Below are 18256 nucleotides of genomic sequence, written 5' to 3'. Positions count from 1 at the left end.
TACCCACGCATAACTGGACTATACAAACATCAGTGAAGGGGGGATAAACTGGAATCCCAATCTGCGGGCATCCACTGGCAAGGAAGAAAAAGAGGATACTGGGCACCAGGGCTTTTGCTGGTTTAGCACATTATTCTCAGAAACAACCCTCAGAGTCATTACCCCCATAGATGAAGGAACTGGGGTTCCTACAGTTTCACTGTTCATTCACTCCTCAGCATCAGCCATGACCCAGTGCTAGATTCCAGGAGCACAGCCATGAGCCAGGGAGACCTGGTCTCCACTTGCAGGGAACCAGCGCATGGAGAAAGAAGTGCACAAGTTAGCACAACAGGGGAGCAGGCAAGCAATGTTTGGTTCCCCTCCTACCCAGAGACGGGATGCACCGGCCATCTGCCAATGGGGTGAGGGGAAGGTTCAGACCACGGGACCAAGAGGGGACCAGCCCGTCCCAGCTGGCCTGGAACTTCCTAGGTTTTAGTCTCATGTGTCAGGAACCTTCTCATTTGCAGGCAAACCAGGACAGTTGGTCACCCAAGAGCTTGATGCTGGCAGGGCTGAGACCTAAACCCACGTCTCTCTGATGACAAGGCCTGGGCTCTTCTGTTCACACTAGCCTGAGGTCCAGAGGGTGGCCCCGTCCTCCCTGTGATGACAGCCTATCTCGGCAGTGCTGCCTGCAAATTAGGCCAGGCAGGGAAGAACACTGGCAGGCAATACCTTCTTTTACAAACGGTTTGCTGGGGCCCTACGTCTTAAGGCTACTCTTTTCTCCTCCGTGAGTTTAGAGGAAGGTGAGGTGGGAAAGCAGGAAGGAGGGTCCTCCAAGCTTCCCTGGATGGACGCAGTATCAGAGACAAAAGACCATACACTGAACAGGAATACCCAGGGAGGGAAATGTTTCAGGCTGAACAATCAGAGGATGTACAGGCGTAACTCGTTTTACTGCACTTCGCTTATGGTGATTCACACATACCGCATTGCTCCCAAATTGAAGGTTTGTGGCAACCCTGTATTGAGCAAGTCTGTCAGCACCATTTTTCCAACAGTATTTGCTCACCTTGTATTTCTGTGTCACATTCTGATAATTCTTACAATATTTTATAATATTTTAAATCCTCCACCGGCAACAAAAAGATTACAACTCACTGAAGGTTCACATGATGCTTCTGTTGTTGTTGTCTAGTCGCTTAGTCATGTCCGACTATTTGAGACCCCGTGGACTGTAGCCCACCAGGCTCCTCTGTCCATGGGGATTCTCCAGGCAAGAATACTGGAGTTGGTTGCTATTTCCTTCTCCAGGGGATCTTCCCAACTCAGGGATGGAACCCACATCTTCTGCATTGGCAGGCAGGTTCTTTACCACTGAGCCACACCAGGGAAGCCCCAGATGATGGTTAGTGACCAGTTTTTAGCAATAAAGTATTTGTAATTAAGGTCTATACATTTTTTATACATAATGCTATTGTACACTTAATAGACTACAGTATAAACATAACTTTTATATGCACTGGGAAACCAAAATGTTCATGTGGTTCACTTTTCTGTAATATTTGCTTTGTTACAGTGGTCTGGAGCCCAGCCTTCTGTATCTCTGAGGTAGGCTTGTATACAGAGGCACCCAGCTCCACACCTGACACAAAGCTGATGCTAAAAAAACAAAAAACAGTAGTTTAAAAAGGTTCCTATTGATAGACGTGCACTACTATATATAAAATAGATATCTAATAAGGACCTACTGTATAGCACAGAGAACTCTACTCAATACTCTGTAATGACCTATATGGGAAAAGAATCTTAAAAAGAGGGGATATATGTAGATGTATAACTGATTCACTTTGCTGTCTACCTGAAACTAACACAACATTGTAAATCAACTATATTCCAATAAAACTTTTTTAAAAAATAAAAATTTACTAATTGTGTCAATTCTAAGACAAAACAAAACAAAGAATACAGGAGGCTTCAATTAAACACACACACACACACACAAAAGCACGTGCACATCACACAAACACATGTTCCTAAAGTTCAGATGCCCTGGAACGTGGACCCTCACCTGCACTGACCAGAACTCTCCAGGGAGCCTCTGAGCTGCCCTTCCTGCCCCTCTTCTCTCTGATTCTTCAAGAAACCCCCGCCAGAGGCATTGGCAATGGGGAGCCATTGAGGAATTCGGAGCTGAGAAATAAAGGATGTTTTCTCAGGTTGTTGCTGCTACTCCACCACAGTTAGGCTCAACCTACATTTCCAGTCTCTTCATCATTACTCCCTGTCATCATTACAGTGCACTCAAACCGGGATATTGCTTGCTGAACTCACCCTATACTTTCTGGCCTTCATGTTTGTGCTTTTAATTAATTCTATGTCTAGTCTGGCACATCCTTTTCCACCTACACAATCCCTGCCTAGAAAAATCTAACCCATGCTGCAAGACCCAGTCAAATATCACCTCCTCCCTAAAGTTTCTCCATGCACACTAGAATTAGTGAGTATTTGCAGGCACTGACCTACGCCCTTAGTGTACATTCTTTCCATCAACAACCCCTGAAGCAGGTATTATTATCATCACTCACATTTTTTGATAAGGAAATTAAATGTGGGAGAAGATAAGTAAATTGCTCAAGATATAAAGCCCAGTGAGCAGCAGAGGCAAGATGCAAAGACATTTAATTTACTTGACGCCTACAAATTTAACCACAGTATTCTCCAATTTCTATGTCCTCAGCACACAGCTCATTGCCTGCTCAACCCTTACATTCTGCCTTGAGTTATAACAGCTTTAATGTCAACCAGAAAATCCTTTGAGGACTTTGAGGACTCAGGTCTGTCTTTGCATTTAGTTCATAAAAGGTGCTTCTTAAATGTTTACTGGCTGACCCATCAGAAGAGCGCTCTCCATAAACAGGGCCTAGCACCCCCACCCCCACTGCTGTGTGTGGGGGGCTGACTTTCCTGCAAACTTCGGCACAGAGGCAGGGAACAGGAATATATGGCAGTGGCGCAGAGGAAATTACTTCAGCTCGATAAAGGCCGAGTGAAAAAAATCAGGGGCAGAAGGATGCACTATTCAATGAATGGTGTCAGAGAAACAAGCCTTCCATAAGGGAATAAAAGGTGAAATTTCTATTCATATTACATACACAAAAAATAAATTCCATACGGATTACTCTTTATTTGTTCAATAAAATTTATTGAGCACTTGCTATATGTCTGACTATTCCAAGTGTTGAGGATACAGACATGAATGAAACAGACAAAAACCACTGCCCTCAGAGAACTTACATTCCAGTGGAGAGAAAGAGACAATACATAAACAAGCAAAACAGGTAAGTGTAGGTATATCACAAGATGATAAAGTGCTATGGAAAAAACAGAGTAAGGAAGCACGGTAGGCAACAATGTGGGGGGTAGGGGGGGAGGGTGGTGATTACAGACCTAAAAATGAAAAACAAAACTCTAAAACTTATGACAAACAAGACGCACAACACAGCACAAAAAGATTGATAATTTCATAACAAAAATTTTTAAATGTGTATATTATACAAAACCCCATAAACAACCAAAAACCACGAACTGGGAAAAGATAATAGCATGCAAATATTTTTTGATAAACAACTAATATTGGCAATACACAGAATTCCTACAAATTAGCAGGAAAAAAGAAACACCAAACAGAAAAATGAACAAAAGATGTGAACAACCAATTTATAATGGGAGCCTGACTGCTAAGAAGTTTAGGGTCAATTTCTCTAGTTGTAATGAGCAGCTACCAGGCTGATGCGAATTAAAACTAAGCCAAAGAAATATTATTTCACAACTGGCTAAAATTATAGTCTAAGAGGTGATGAGGATGTGGGGAAATCTGCCCTTACACATGACGGGTAGAAGTCTATGTGCACTTTGTAGAGTGACAGCAGTGAGACTGTCCCAACCCATCCCCAGCAATTCCTCCTCTAAGTTTATTCCCTCGATAAGCATAGACACATGTACAGTATTGTTTGCACAAGAATAAAAAATTGGAAACAAGCTAAATGTCTATCAAGAGGATACATTATAATATATTCAGATAGTGGAATATTAGAGAGCCATCAAAATGAATAATTAAGATCTAGTATATGGAACAACACCAAAAACAAAATTGGGGAAAAGAGTAAGTTTAAAAATAAATACAATGAAATTTATTTATACACTATATATAAAATGTTACACAGTTTTATTATTTATTTGTATTTTGTCCACACAACACAGCATGTGGGATGGTTCCCTGACCAGGGGTTAGACCCAGGCCCCTGTGACGAAAGCACCAAATCCTAACTACTAGGCCACCAGGAAACTCCCTGCATACCTTTTTAAACACAGAAACTAAGCTATATATTAACAATAAACATATGTATGTGTAATAAAAGCAGAGAAACATGGTCTGGGTAGAGGCCAGTTGCCTCTGAAGGAAGCCTTGGGGCAGGATTGGGTGGAGGGTAAGAAGGACAAAGATTCGAAATGGGAGGAGTAAAATGAGAACTTCTTTAAAGTTCTTTATTTAGAAAAAAATACAAAATATGCCAAAATGTTAATATCTTTCAATTCCAGAAGAGAGTACATGGGTTTTATTTTTATTATTCTCCATATTTAAAAATTTTTCCAGGGACTTCCCTGGTGGTCCAGTGATTAAGGCTCCACATTTCCAATGCAGGTGGCACAGGTTCAATCCCTGGCTAGGGAACTAAGATCCCACATGCTGTGCAGTGAGGCCAAACAAAAAAAAAATTATAATTTTTTCCAACTGCTAAAAAATAAGAAGCAAAGAACGAGGCTAGCTTTGGAGTCAAAAATCTGGGTGTAGACCTAGCACCGTCATCACTTGTGGAGAAGCTGCTGGCAACTTATTTTTTTAAGACTAAGCTTCAGCTTCCTGTACTAAAAAATGGTGCTAACAATACCGCCCACAGAGAGTTAACGTGGCATGGAGGTCTAGATGCACAGCCATGCAACACGATAAACACCCACTCTCTGAGAGTTACTTGGATGAGAAGCAGTCACAGAAACTACTACGGACAGAATGTGAGCTCCCAAGTCTCTGAGAAATCTATCTGAGCCAATCAGAAATGATTTCAACAAACGGAACGTGGGTTTAGTGACATTTACAAAGAAAAGAACTTCTCCCTTGAAAGGACAGGTCAAATCGTGAATACATTAACCAGTACCAGCAATACAATGAACCTGCAATGTTTCCATAATGCATAGAAAAAAAAGTTTACATCTGTGTGAGCTTTCTGACACCTTCTAAAACCTTCACATTTTAGATCAAGCATCTAAGATTTTTAAATCAAGAAGTGGCTAATGCAGTATTAAACACCAGAACTGAAAACTGTAACATTTTCAACTACCGTAAATTCAGCTTGTGAGTAGTGTCTCCTTTGGGTAGGAGAGTGAGTGGCCCTAGGACAAAAGTATAGCCTTAAAAAAGAGTCCAAGGCTTAGGATCCAATTAAGGGTTGGGGATGGGGCGGTAGTGTGAGTGGGGGTGGGGCAGGGTTTGAGCACCTAACTCACGTTTGATGTAGTAAGTCAAGTTCACACTATATCGCTGTCCTGGCAGGAGTGGTGAACTGAGGGACATGGGCAAAGGCAAGGAGGAGCAGATGGAGGGAGGTCCTGCAAGGCAGGGGACCCAGATCTGAGGAGGTCCCCAACCAGCCCAGGAACCAGCATCAGGCCAAGGCGGAGGTGCATGGGGCATCTAGGTAAGGCGAAATTTCAGAGGTACTCTCAGGGTCTTTGCAGACAGTCTCAGCCCCTCACTCACTCTCTGCCCCACAGCAGAAGGCTCATCTGGCCCCAGGACACTACCCATGGCCCAGAAGAGGGAAGAAACTCCCAGGGCAGGCAAGAGCACACAGTCCTAGGAAGGAGGCCCACATGGGTGCCCCACTTTCTCTAGAAGTCATTACATTCCCTGGTTTGATATTATTTCATTCTTTGAAGCTGAGTAGCGAGTCTACTCCACTAGAACAAATGCCAGTAACTTTTCCACAGACTTTGAAAAACACGAGGGCAGTAATGGAATCTCTAGAAACAACGTAGGTCCCTATGCTAGAGTGATATCTAGATGAGCGATTCTCAGATCTGACGCCAAGTTCCCTGGTGGAAGTTGGGAAACCCAGCAGAGTATCTGGGGATCTACATTCAAACAGAACACTGGCGGGGAGTAAAACTACATCACCAGTTCACTACTCACGTGCAAAGTTATCCATGTGCTCCCTTTCTGCTGCACAGAAACATCTAAACGAAAGACCAAAGCCAGCTACTGACAAGAAAGCATTTACCTGCCCACTTGGCCACAGAGAAGTGGATGGAGTGGAAAAAACTACCCAACGTCTAAGTGACACCCACCCCCTTGATGAACTCACTCCAGCACTAGGCTAATACCACCCACTGACTATTATTACCACTGTTGCTATTACAATTCTCAGCAACACTATTTAGTTGAGATACCAGGGCCTGTGGCTGTCTCAAGGCCTCTATAAAAATATAGCATGCATGAAGTATATTTCATGTCAATATATTGGGTGGGTCAAAAAGTTTGTTCAGGTTTTCCCATAAGATGTTATGGACATTTCAGCCAAATACATTTCTCTTTTCATCAGATATACTTCTTTTAATGAAGTGAGTTGAGCTGTGTATTCACAGTGATAGAAGCAAACCAAATGTACTTAAACAAGGAGAGTGCTAAGTTGATTAGTGTTGTATCTTGATTCAGCACTATGACATCCTCAGGGCCACTTCTTACATACAAATATAATCAAACGACAGAGACACTTGGCTGCTTCTGTATTTCCTGGGGTGTGATCAGGTGGGGAACACTTCCTCCCGGAGCACTGAGGTTCTTCGAGCCTGCTTCCCATCTCCTTGGCAGGTGTCCTTGAGAGCTTTTCCATAAATAAGGCTTCAGTCTCCAAGATCTTAGGACCAGCCTCCACCTGGCACTTTTAAATTATATTTTAGTACTATCTTTCACCACAGTTCCTTCTTTGATGTCTAGGAACCCACATTGCTAGAAATACTCTATGGTTCTTGGAGTTCTCTTGACTGTGTGGTGTCAGGCCATAGAAGCTGAAGTTACAGAATGTGGGTGTTTCCACAAATAAGAGCCCTACGTCATCACATTTTCCTTTCCATAGCATGTCCTTCGTGTTTTGTTCATCAGCTCATCACATATACACACCACCTCTTCCCAGCAGCGAGAATACAGTGTTCTTCTAACCACGAACAATGAAAGCAACTGCTTCCAACCCAGAGCAGGCTACCATTTTGTCATCTTCCAAAGAGCCGGAGACTAAATCTGGAGAAGAGCTCGTGGGACATGATCTGGAAACAGGGCAATTGAGCGGGTTAGGGTTGTGGGCTCATGGCCGTGGCTCCTTTCCCCTTCCCCCAGGTGGCTAATTATCAGTGAGGGAGAGCACTCTGAATCCTCTAAACACAGGGTACTTGGCGAAAACGTGTTTTGCATTGTACATTTCAGCACACCACACCACACAAGAATTTTAAAATAAACTGTATGCTCACAAATGGTGGATCCATTTAAAAGGGTAGATTCTCAGAGCAGAGAGAACTTAAATTTTTTAAATAGCTTTCCTCCAGATAATTTTCCCCTGGGCAGAAAGCTGCTTTGATTGGCACGGGACTGGACCTTGATGAGAGCAGGGAAAGAGGTGTCAAGGCCCTGTTGACTGAAGATATTTAAAGATAGGTCAGGTGTTCACTGCTCGAGCTGTAGGTTTCTTGCAGCCGCGTGCTCATCCCTGATCTCCTGTGTCCTTCAGCAGCAAGCTAAAGAACTCTACCTGATTTGAGACAAAAGACCCAGTCCCAAGACAGCTTGGCAACAGAAGAATGAAGCCCAAGAGCAAGGATGACTGGAACTCAGCTAACACCAGAGAGTAAGATCCATGAGGGCAGAGCCACTATCTGTCTCGCCCCTTACTGGTGCCCAGCCCCAGCAAAGAGAAAGTGCAGGCAGGGATCTGGTAAATGGATGGATGAGTGAGTTTCCTCATGACTGTTATTTTTTTTCAGTGCCTCTGTATATTCCGGAAAACTCTTAAAAGTCTAAAAGGGGCATATTTGGGCGTGTGTGTGTGTGTCTATTTGTCAGATCCAGAACTAGTCAGAAGAACTAGTGGTGGGAGGGAGATGACCAATCCCTGATAAACAACACACAAGGAGACTTAATTGAGTACAACGATCTAGCTAAGTGGAGGTACCTGCTCTCACACTTCACACAAGATACTCTATATCTTTTCTCAGTGAACTTGACCCTATAAGATATGTATTAATCCTTCATTTCAAAAGGGCCCCCTATTACATGCACAAATCCCTGTGGAAGTGTACTGTCCCACACAATGAAAAATCATTATTGAGCTAAGGATGGCAATACCAAGATTGATTAATTTTTATTTAGTATATTATTAAGAAATTACACTCCACTGGAGTGGAAGTGAATATACTACTTAACATGTCTGGATTCAAAGAACCTCAGTAATAATACCTAGATGTTTTGAAAGAAGAAGGAAGCCTATCATTTTAATAAACTAACTTTCTTCACAGACATTATGACTCAGATGACAGCAATAATGGATGAGGACTGGATTCCTACCCCTGTTGAGTATGAAGCCATCACAGGGACAGGCTTTCAGACTTCACGGAAGAGAGGGAAAACTGTCCTTAACACTGGTGACACGTAAAGGTTGCCTCTATCTTCCAGTCAAATTTGCCTCCATGTCTGGGTGGCTGGAGTTCACAGATAGAAAGTCACTTCTCTTCTCAAGCCAGAGTTGAGGACTCCACATGACTAATTCAGCCATCTAAATTTTTCAAAATTTGGTCCAAATGACTAATTCAGCCATCTAGATTTTTCAAAATTTGGTCCAAATTTAGTATATCTTTGCTGATTTCATTCATTATGCAAAGCAGTGAAAAGGCTGAGATCCTACCAATAGCACAGCCTAGTAAACAATAGAGAATCCTTTATATAAACAGTTTCTATCTCGTCTTCTCTCCTCATAAATGCATACCTGATTAAGGGCTAAATATCTTTCAGGGCAGCCAGCACTACAAATGTTTCCTTTATGTTGAACAGAAAGTTGAAATGTGCCTCTTTGCAAGTGCCACCCAGTGGCTCCAATCTGGCTTTGCATTGCAACACAAACGAAAATATATTCCCTCTTCTCCATGACAGTTTTCCTAAGCTGCGAACTCCCTTCTCTCGTCTCCCCGTGGCCATCTCCTGTCCAAGTCCTTCAACCATCCCCTGGATTACTGGAGTTCTAGTACTCTCCAACCTCATCCGGGACACCTCTGTGTGCGCATTTGTCCCTTTTCCATGTTCCTAACGTTTAAAAAAAGTTAGCATTGGCTACAGCGATTGAGATTTTAAACCATCCTCCTGTTGTATGAATTAACACGGTGTACAGGACAAACACCTTAATTCTTATTACCTGATAGAAGTAATTTTTAGTTTAAATTTAGAATTAAAGCTCTCTTTGTCTCCATCTAACTGTTGAAACCCAGCTGGCCCCAGCTGGCCTCTGATGATGCCATCCTAAATTTCAGCCTGCGATTTCACTTCAATGGCTGGGTCTTTCAGACCACATCACCAGCACTTAGAACAGCTATATTTGGGAGATATTACATCAGAGACACTAAAGCAAGATGTGGACAGTGATCTCTAGATGCTTCCTTATTTGTATATGTAAATACTCCCCTGGGCCGTGCTAAGTCATTTCAGTTGTGTCTCTTCGCGACCCTATGAACTGCAGCCTGCTAGGCTCCTCTGTCCATGGGATTTCCAGGCAAGAATACTGGAGTGGGTTGCCATGCCCTCCTCCAGGAGATCTTCCAGACCCAGGGATCGAACCCCCATCTCTTATGTCTCCCTGCATTGGCAGGCACGTCCTTTACCACTAGCACCACCTGGGAAGCCCTAATTACTCCCCTACTCCTTTCAAATTGGTATGTTTATTAGATTACAGAAGTAACTTAGAATTCTAAACTTGGAAATGTCTTTTTAAAAAGACCAATCAGGGCTTCCAGTGGTCAGTGGTAAAGAATACACCTGCCAATGCAGAAGACACAGGTTCAATCCCTGGTTGGGGAAGATCTCAGGGCAACTAAGTCTGTGTGCCACAACTATTGAGCCTGTGCTCAAGAACCCAGGAATCGCACTACTAAGCCCTCATGCCACAATTACTGAAGCCCATGCACCCCAGAGCCCACGCTCCACAACAAGAGAAGCCACCACAATGAGAAGCCCACGCACTGCAACTAGAGAAGCCCCATAGAAGCCCAGAGCAACGAAGATCCAGTGCAGCCAAAAAACAAATAAAATTATTTTTTAAAAAAGACCAATCTTTAAACCCTTACAGATGAAAACTGAATCAGAAGCCAATGCACATGAGGCTTTGTTCACCCGTTCTCTAATATTAGACAGGGAAACAGTGCAGACAGTACCCTGTGGTGAGTCGGGAGAAATGCCACACCCAAGGAGCCCCTTGGGGAAATGAGGGGCAGCTGGCCCCAGACACCATGAGTGTGAAGTCAGAAGCAGAAAAGCCACAGTCTGACTGCCATGGTTCCTGAGATGCTAATTGTGACAAAGTGATGCTTTTCCTTCAGAAACACCCCTGACATCTACCGTGCTGATACGGGGCAAGACCTGCCCATCACTGCTGCTGGCCGTGCTCCTGCCCAGCCGGGCCGAGGGACCGTGAAACTGCATCAAGATTTCCTCATTGGAGCCCCTGCTCCCCCTTCTCCTATTCTATTCCACCCAGGGCAATCACACTGTGTAAGTGGGTTTCTCATTTGGGTGAGGATTTTATCTAATGTGTGTTTATCCTACACAAAATTTAAAAAGGTGTCCCTCCCCACCCTCACAATTCCCTGACTTTAGCCCCACTCATAGCTCTAACATTTTAGAGATTAATTTTAAAAAATATATATGTTTAATCTTCTATTTGTCTATCACATGTGTAAATTATTAGAAATAGATACTTTTCATTTTAATAATCCATTAACAAATAACTTTTCAGAGTTGTGCTTAATATAAGCACATATAATGCTTTTTTCAGTTTTTCTGCTGCGGACCAAATGTTTAATTAAAACGAAACCTTTTCTTTGCCAAGTTAGAGAATGAGTCCCTAGGGAATCCTTATAACCTTGTTAGTACTAATTGCTCTTGTTTCTGATTTTTTTAATTGAGTAAGAAAAAGATAGTATGTTGTACACAGCATGGATTTTCTTCTATGGAGCACCACCGCAAGAGAGAGACAGGTTACTATAACACAACTTAAAAGAAATTTTTTTTTCCTCCTAGAGAAATATAAATGTTCAACTCACCTGTTTTTTCATTTAGAAAAACAGGATAGTAAACTATGTCCAACAATTAGTAAGCATGTACCTTGATTTCATACTATACAATTAAAGAGAAAAAGGACCCTTTTGTCCCTGAGCTGAAGGCACCCACCTGCATAGAGGGATGAACTTATGAAATGTGCCTCCCAGCTTTCTTAACTGTAACCTTTTGATCTGGAGAGAGCCCTCTTTTAGAGGGATCATCACTAGTCCAAAGGGGACATATGAGGAGCTTCTCCTTTGGGCCAAGACAGCAGTGGCCTGAGCTAGTTCACTGTGAACCACAGAAAACGGAGCTGAGAGTCCTATCTGTCTCTGGGGCTGAAGAGTTCCCACCACTGGAAGCAACCTCATGCCCATGACCCTTCACAAGGACTTACCTCCTCAACCATCTGCTTGACTTTCTTCTGCTGGCAATGCACCATGTCATCTAGGTGTCGGATCCTCTCCCGGAGGCTGGCTGACGCCTCTTCCAGCTGCTGATACCTAACACAGACAGAAGACAGAGCCAGTGAACCCTTGACCAACGCAGCAACACCAGCACACCAAGTCACAGCTCGAAAGAAACACCGCCCAGAACAAGATGCACTCTTCCTACTTTGTATGTATCCTAGTTTATTAACCACCGACCAACCACCCCACTGGAGAAGGAACACAGGACTCTTTTTCAAGTTCCCACTTGCAAATTTCACCCTGTGTAAAGACAGTTACTTTACCTCCCAAGAGCTGAGAGAGAATTTTTTTTGTACCACTTACAGATATGAGAGACTGTTTCTTTGGGGGTTAATACAACATTAGAATACCAGTAATTGCCACAATTAGGAAAACAGAGAAAGAGTCTAGCAAGACAACAACATATCTGAAATCAAGTGGCAGAATCCTGGGAAGGCAGAAATTACAGTTGTTCCACACATCATTTATTTTGAGAAACTGGGAAATATGCTGAAACATCCTTCCTCCATCAAAACAGAACAGACCACCTCAGAAAATATTTCATGTTTAAAAAAAAACCAGCACAGATTATCCTCAGACTCTATTTGGTTCAAATAAACCCAAGGAACCAGCAGATGGACTCTTTCTTTGGGGTCACTAAACTAGAACACGGACAAAGGGTCTGGTGGTCTGTTTACCACTTCCCATCTCTGCTGGGTCCCTCCTTAGCACAACCTTAAAGACTAGGGAAAATTCCTAGAACTCTGCAAACTCTGATGTCACATAAGAGGAAGGAGAACAGGTATTTTTCAGCACACATTGTGGCAGACTGTGCAGCCAACAGTTCTCTCACAATAATAACCCAATGAGATGGGCACTATTAGTATCACTTTAATTCCTCCCAATTTAAAAAAGAATTCTTATTTTACGGAGAAGCAAAGGATCTCAGGCAGATTAAGTAACTTGCTCAAATGCTCAGCACCCGCCAACCTCGTTTCCCTTCACTAGAGGGCCACGTGTGGACTCTCTGCCTTCTGTTTCCAGAACAGGCAGTTCATTGCTCCTGCATTTCCATGCAGGGCTTTATACACTCACAGCCAAGGGACAAGGCAAGGTTTTATTGAAGAATGTTTGGAAACAAAGACATTGTAAAATTCGTTTCCACGGCAATGGTATTAGTCACTGTTGAATTTTCTCATCAACAAGGTGCATCCTATGGAGCTCAAGGTTATGGGGAACATTTATAGACAGAACTTTGGCACTAGTGATAGGCATTGACGTGTTCCACTGTTCTAACAACCACCCCTGGGCTGCAAGATGTGGCTGGAAGCTCTCAGTCCAGTGTTTTACATGTTATCAGTCTGCAATGAGTGATGACCAAACGAATGGAAATGCAAGGACCAAGTGAGCCCACACAAACACAGTGTGCCCACCATCTAAATCCACTATAAGGCAAAAGACAGTATACCTTACCTTTCTTTATTAGAATCAGTTATTTCCACTGACATTTCTGTTTCATGCTCCAGGAGTTGAAGTTGAAGTTGATGGCGTTCCTAAAACAGACAGACATTAATATTTAACTGATGGATCCCAAGTTGGCTAGAGAATGTACAGCAAGCAACTCCAATACCAGTCAGTTCAAATCTATGTGACACCTATAGGCTTTTATACACTTACTCACCAGAGTCCAAACAAACCTCAAAATTTTAAATTTGCCAGTGTGTATTTATAGATGTATTTATGAGTTAGAGACAAATATCATGGGTAAGCCATTCAAGATTTATTTTTTAAAAAGTATTTCATCAGCCCAGGCTCAGATGTCTTATGAAAATTTATAGTTCTAAATAATGATAATCAATACTCTAAATCAGTGGCCTGTGATACTACAAATTTCTTGATTATTTTCTGAATCCTCAGGAGGGTCTGGAATTCTGTAATATTCTATAAATTAACTGGGGTAGTGTTTACACGGCTGTGTTTACTTGTAAAAACATACCATGAAAATCAGAATAAATCTGCCGCAATGATGTCCACATTCTAACCCCTGAAACTTGTGAACATGTTGCCTTATGTGGAAAAAGGAACTTCGCAGACATGATTAAGTTAATAATCTTGCAATGGGGAGATTATCCTGAATTATCTGGTTGCGCCCTTATAGGAAGAAAGGTTAGAGTCAAGAGATGGACACAGGCTGGGAGGCGCTATCATGCTGACTTAGCAGCTGGAGGATGGGGCCCGTGCGCCAAGGAATATAGTCAATCTCTGGAAGGGAGCAAAGGCGAGGAAATGGATGCTCCTCTGGAGCTCCCAACAGCCCTGCCCACACCTTGATTTTAGGACTTCTGACCTCCCAAACTAAAGATGGTCACTGGTCACTCTATGATGTTTTAAAGCCACTAACTGTGGTAAATGATCGCAGTATCAATAGGGAACCAATAAGTTGTGCACGTAAGATTTGTACGGGGATTTCCCTGGTGGTCTGGTGTGGCTAACACTCTACACTCCCAATCCAGGGGGCCCGGGTTTGATTCCTGGTCAGGGGACTACATCCCACATGCCACAACTGAGACGTGATGCAGTCAAATAAATAAATATTTTTTAAGAAGATTTGCACACATTTCTATATAAATTTAGTTTACCTTAAAAAAGTAGAAAGAATCTGGACATTTATTTCTTTGAATAAAGTTAAAAATATTAATAAAGGTATAGCGCCCATTACCACCAAAATTGCACCAGAAATACATCTGTTAGTATGACAAATTTCCTTAAAATGAAATTTTATCAAATTTTATCAAATCTTGCTCACTAATTGGAAGGAGACCCTTCTGCTTGGGGGCTTTCTCTAAGTATGGCTGTGTCTCATCTTTACCCTCAGAAATTCTGCCCAAAAAGCTCTGACTAGTTATACAGATCCCAAACTTCTTTTCCACCAAATATTAAAAGCAAATCTTTGAAAATTGAACTCCCACAACTTCTGAAGCTGTCAGTAGTGGCAGACTAGGGACAGTCAGAGTGGGAAACAGTACCCTCTGGAAGGGAGGGTATGTTATCATCGACATATTCAGAATAAAGAAGGAAGACCAACTTTGTCGTGGGGTTTTGTTACTTCTTTTAAATCTCTACAGTGAATGCACAGACTAACTGTCCCCATGGTTTCTGCCACTGGCTGGAAGCTTACATGAGCCCTGAAATAATAGTGATGAATCCTTAATAAGCGAGCCTTCCCTCCAACTCCCCAAAAAGCTGTCATAAAGTAGCGCAAGGCCTAGCTTACAGTATACTTTAAATTTTGATATTTTCCTAAGTTGAGGTACAACAAATCTTAAGCGGACACTGCACAATCACGTGACATATCTGTATTCACATTACCTTATGGAACCACCACCGAGATCAAGGCAAAGAGTACAATCTATTCTGCAAAAGGGTCTCTGATAGAACACACTCCTTAAAAAGACTTTTAACTCATCAAGAAAAAAAGAAAGCTGTTTTGGACACAATGTTCAGAAACAGTAAACTAAGGGGTATAGCAGAGAAGCCATTCAAAAGCACATGGCTTGTCCTCGAGAAAAATCCAAAAATACGTGAGAACAGGATACACACCCTGTAGGCATGTTGTTCAGTGTGTGACAGAGGTAGGCATGGCTCCTGCTCTCACAGACTTGGCCGTGAAGGGCGAAAAACAGTAAATGGGCATATCTAATCTTAGCCACCTAAAGCAAGCATTTTGCTAGTCTAAATGAGAAAAGTTATGAGAAAGGACAACAGATTCTCAATCACTAAAGATAAAGCCAAGAGGACGTGGGGAACATTTTACGTCACACAACCGCGGGGAGGGAGGGCCAGCCTTACTACCACCCTAGGCCCCAGCCACACACCCCCACACAGGCTCCACGTGGGCATCAGTGGGAAAATGCTGGGAACTTTCCAGAAGCCCAAGGAGACAAAGAAACTAAGCTATAAAACAGGTCCAGCAGGAAAAAAAAAGCTGACACCAGGGGCAGACATTTATGCAAGTCACAACCTAAAAATCAGAGCCACACATTTTTTGAGCCCTTACTCTCTATATGCCAGGCACTGCCCTTAACATTTGGCCTGGATTTTTCTTGTTGACGCCTCACAAAAGGCCTAAGAATAAGAATTACTATTATCAACATTTTACAGAAGAGGAAACTGAATTTGGAAGAGTCAAGTAACTTCCTGCAGCTAAAAAGAGAGGCAAGACTCAAACCCTAGGTTCATGTGACTCTAAAACATAGATAGTCTCTCTGTGAGATGGTTTCCTTGCCCACACCCCTCCCCAGACCACCCGCTCACCTGGCTCCTGTTTGCTGCAGGACAGCCTGTCACTCGAGGGGAGTGTGCTTTAACCAGCACCTTCTGCTGTTGCAGGCGAGCGGCGATGTAGGGGAAAGCTCGCCTGCATTCTAGAAAATGCCTTCACTGCCCAGTCATTACAACCACCATCTACAAGGAGTACTGACGTCAGCCCTAACCATGCCACTGACCCTCTCTTCAAGACAAGATGGGATTCTGCTTTCCCAGAGAGTAGAGGTGAAATTTTAACTGACTCTTTATTTGTTCAAGTCCCTCCCCTCAAAAGATATTGCTTAAAAGAAGAGCCCCCTGGCCAGCCAAGAAGCTCTGTTTAAGGCTATTCCCACCTTCCTGGTCAGAGGCGTATAGAGGGGACCAGACCACAGACATCATAGGTCAGCCCTCTTCTCAGAACCAGCCGGAAGCCCAGCTGTTGACCCTGCTTCCCCTCTCGTTCCCCCTCCCTCCATCACTGGCCTGGGGATTCTCAGTGTCCAGTGTGGGTCACAGGATGCCAAGGGGTGGCCTTGGCTGGTCCTCTCTCTTTTATAAACTCACACAACTCCCACTCCCTAGAACCTAGCCACAGCTCTGGTCCCCAACCACCACTCTCCCCTAGAAGTCAGCTGTCACCTGGTAAAGGTCACCCTCCCTTCATCTTTCTTCCTTTTTCTCTTTCCTCTCTCCCACCTCTCCTCTTTTCTCCACTTCCCACCTCATTTCTTCCCTCTCTCTAGACTGGCTCATTATCCCAGCTGAGCTCCTGTCTTCTGTAGGCCTCTCCCCGTTCCACCCCCAACCAGGAGAGCAATGTCCCCTACTCTGACACATAACCTACCCTTCAGACCCTGGTCCCAGAAACAACTGGCTTGGGGTGTCGATGCAACATGGAAATAGGGCTTGACGGCCTGCCAAGTAAACTAAGTTCCTGCCGAGGGCCCCAGCAAAGCAGGGCTACTAAAAGATTAACTTCTGTAAATAACTTTGTATGTAATGATGTTAGAAGCATCAAAATTTTCAACATAGAAACACTTAGGAGTTGGTGGAACTTCCATATACTTTACTTTTTGCTGTTTCTTTTTTTCTAGATTTATTTTTAATTGAAAGATAATGGCTTTACATCCATATACTTTATTTTATAGTTCTGTCTTTGTTATTTCAAGTCACAAGTTGTAGGATTGAGAGGGATCTGTGGTGAGGGCTTCTCACACCTTTGGGCAGGCCTGAGGGGAGCTGTTACACTACAGGGAGGCTGGGCAAGGGGCCCGCGGGCTCCAAGCTATGTTACCTTCTCCATGCGCTCAATCAGCCTGTCCAGCTCCCCGATCCTCTGGTCCTTCTCCTCTAGACTGATCTCTGCCGCCTGCATCTTTTTATTGGCTTCCTCAATGGCTTTCAGAAAACTATTGGTTTCTTCCTGCAAAAGAAATGCACTCTTCTCAGCAAAGCACGCAGTCACTACCAATCAGGGTTCAAACAGCTCAGGCCTTGCTAAATCATCCTGTTTCTTTAGAAGCATGACCCGGCATGACCCGGGAGCCTAGAAGAGTCTCAGAGAATCATGAACTCAAATTCCATTATTCTGGTTCTAACCAATGAAGAAAAGACACATTGCAAGGGCCTAGTTACCTTTCTGCCTTTTTCCTCCCCTTGAGGAAAAAAAAGAGCCTACAAATGTTATTTATCTCCTGACAAGATGCTCAAAGTATCACTGTATTTGCCAACAACATAAAGGGAATTAGGGCTAGAAGTGGAATTGAATGCAGAGTGCCCAGATGTTTCTCCCAAACACCAACTCAGTCAATTATTCAGCACATGTACTAAGCCTGCGAGGACACAAGATGAGGCAGATTGGAGTCCCTGTCCTCAAGGAATCGATGCTCTGCTAGAGAAGCCAAGATGGGAGATGCACAACCCAGCTCTAATAACAGGGACAAGAGAATTCCACAGCAGAGAACAGAGAGAATGGGCTTCTCCAGGACAAGGGACACTTGCAGCTGTGTGAGGGGGAAAGACTTCATTCGTGGAGATGCTGGCATCTTCAAGACTCTCAGGGAGCATAAGCAGGATTGGGACAGGGAAGGAGGAGAAGATG

General features: G+C 43.3%; 1 protein-coding gene across 2 annotated transcripts in view; it reads right to left on the bottom strand.

Moving 5' to 3' along the window:
• The window catches only part of LOC122704849 (myocardial zonula adherens protein), a 117818-nt gene that overhangs the window by 54064 nt on the left and 45498 nt on the right, over positions 1 to 18256 (bottom strand). Inside the window, exons 8-11 of one of the 2 annotated variants that reach the window (XM_043919917.1) lie at positions 17450 to 17578; positions 13321 to 13400; positions 11796 to 11901; positions 3177 to 7368 (exon numbers count right to left, since the gene is read on the bottom strand). In XM_043919917.1, coding sequence (XP_043775852.1) covers positions 7315 to 7368; positions 11796 to 11901; positions 13321 to 13400; positions 17450 to 17578 — 369 coding nt within the window. In that variant the 3' untranslated portion in view covers positions 3177 to 7314. Of the gene's footprint in view, positions 1 to 3176; positions 7369 to 11795; positions 11902 to 13320; positions 13401 to 17449; positions 17579 to 18256 lie in introns of those variants that run through there. The other variant, XM_043919916.1, reaches the window with a different exon arrangement.

The sequence above is a fragment of the Cervus elaphus genome, chromosome 12 (assembly GCF_910594005.1).
Source record: "Cervus elaphus chromosome 12, mCerEla1.1, whole genome shotgun sequence".
NCBI classification, from domain to species: domain Eukaryota; kingdom Metazoa; phylum Chordata; class Mammalia; order Artiodactyla; family Cervidae; genus Cervus; species Cervus elaphus.
The sequence above is the reverse complement of the archived record's forward strand: the minus strand, read 5'-3'. Positions and strand labels throughout refer to the sequence as shown.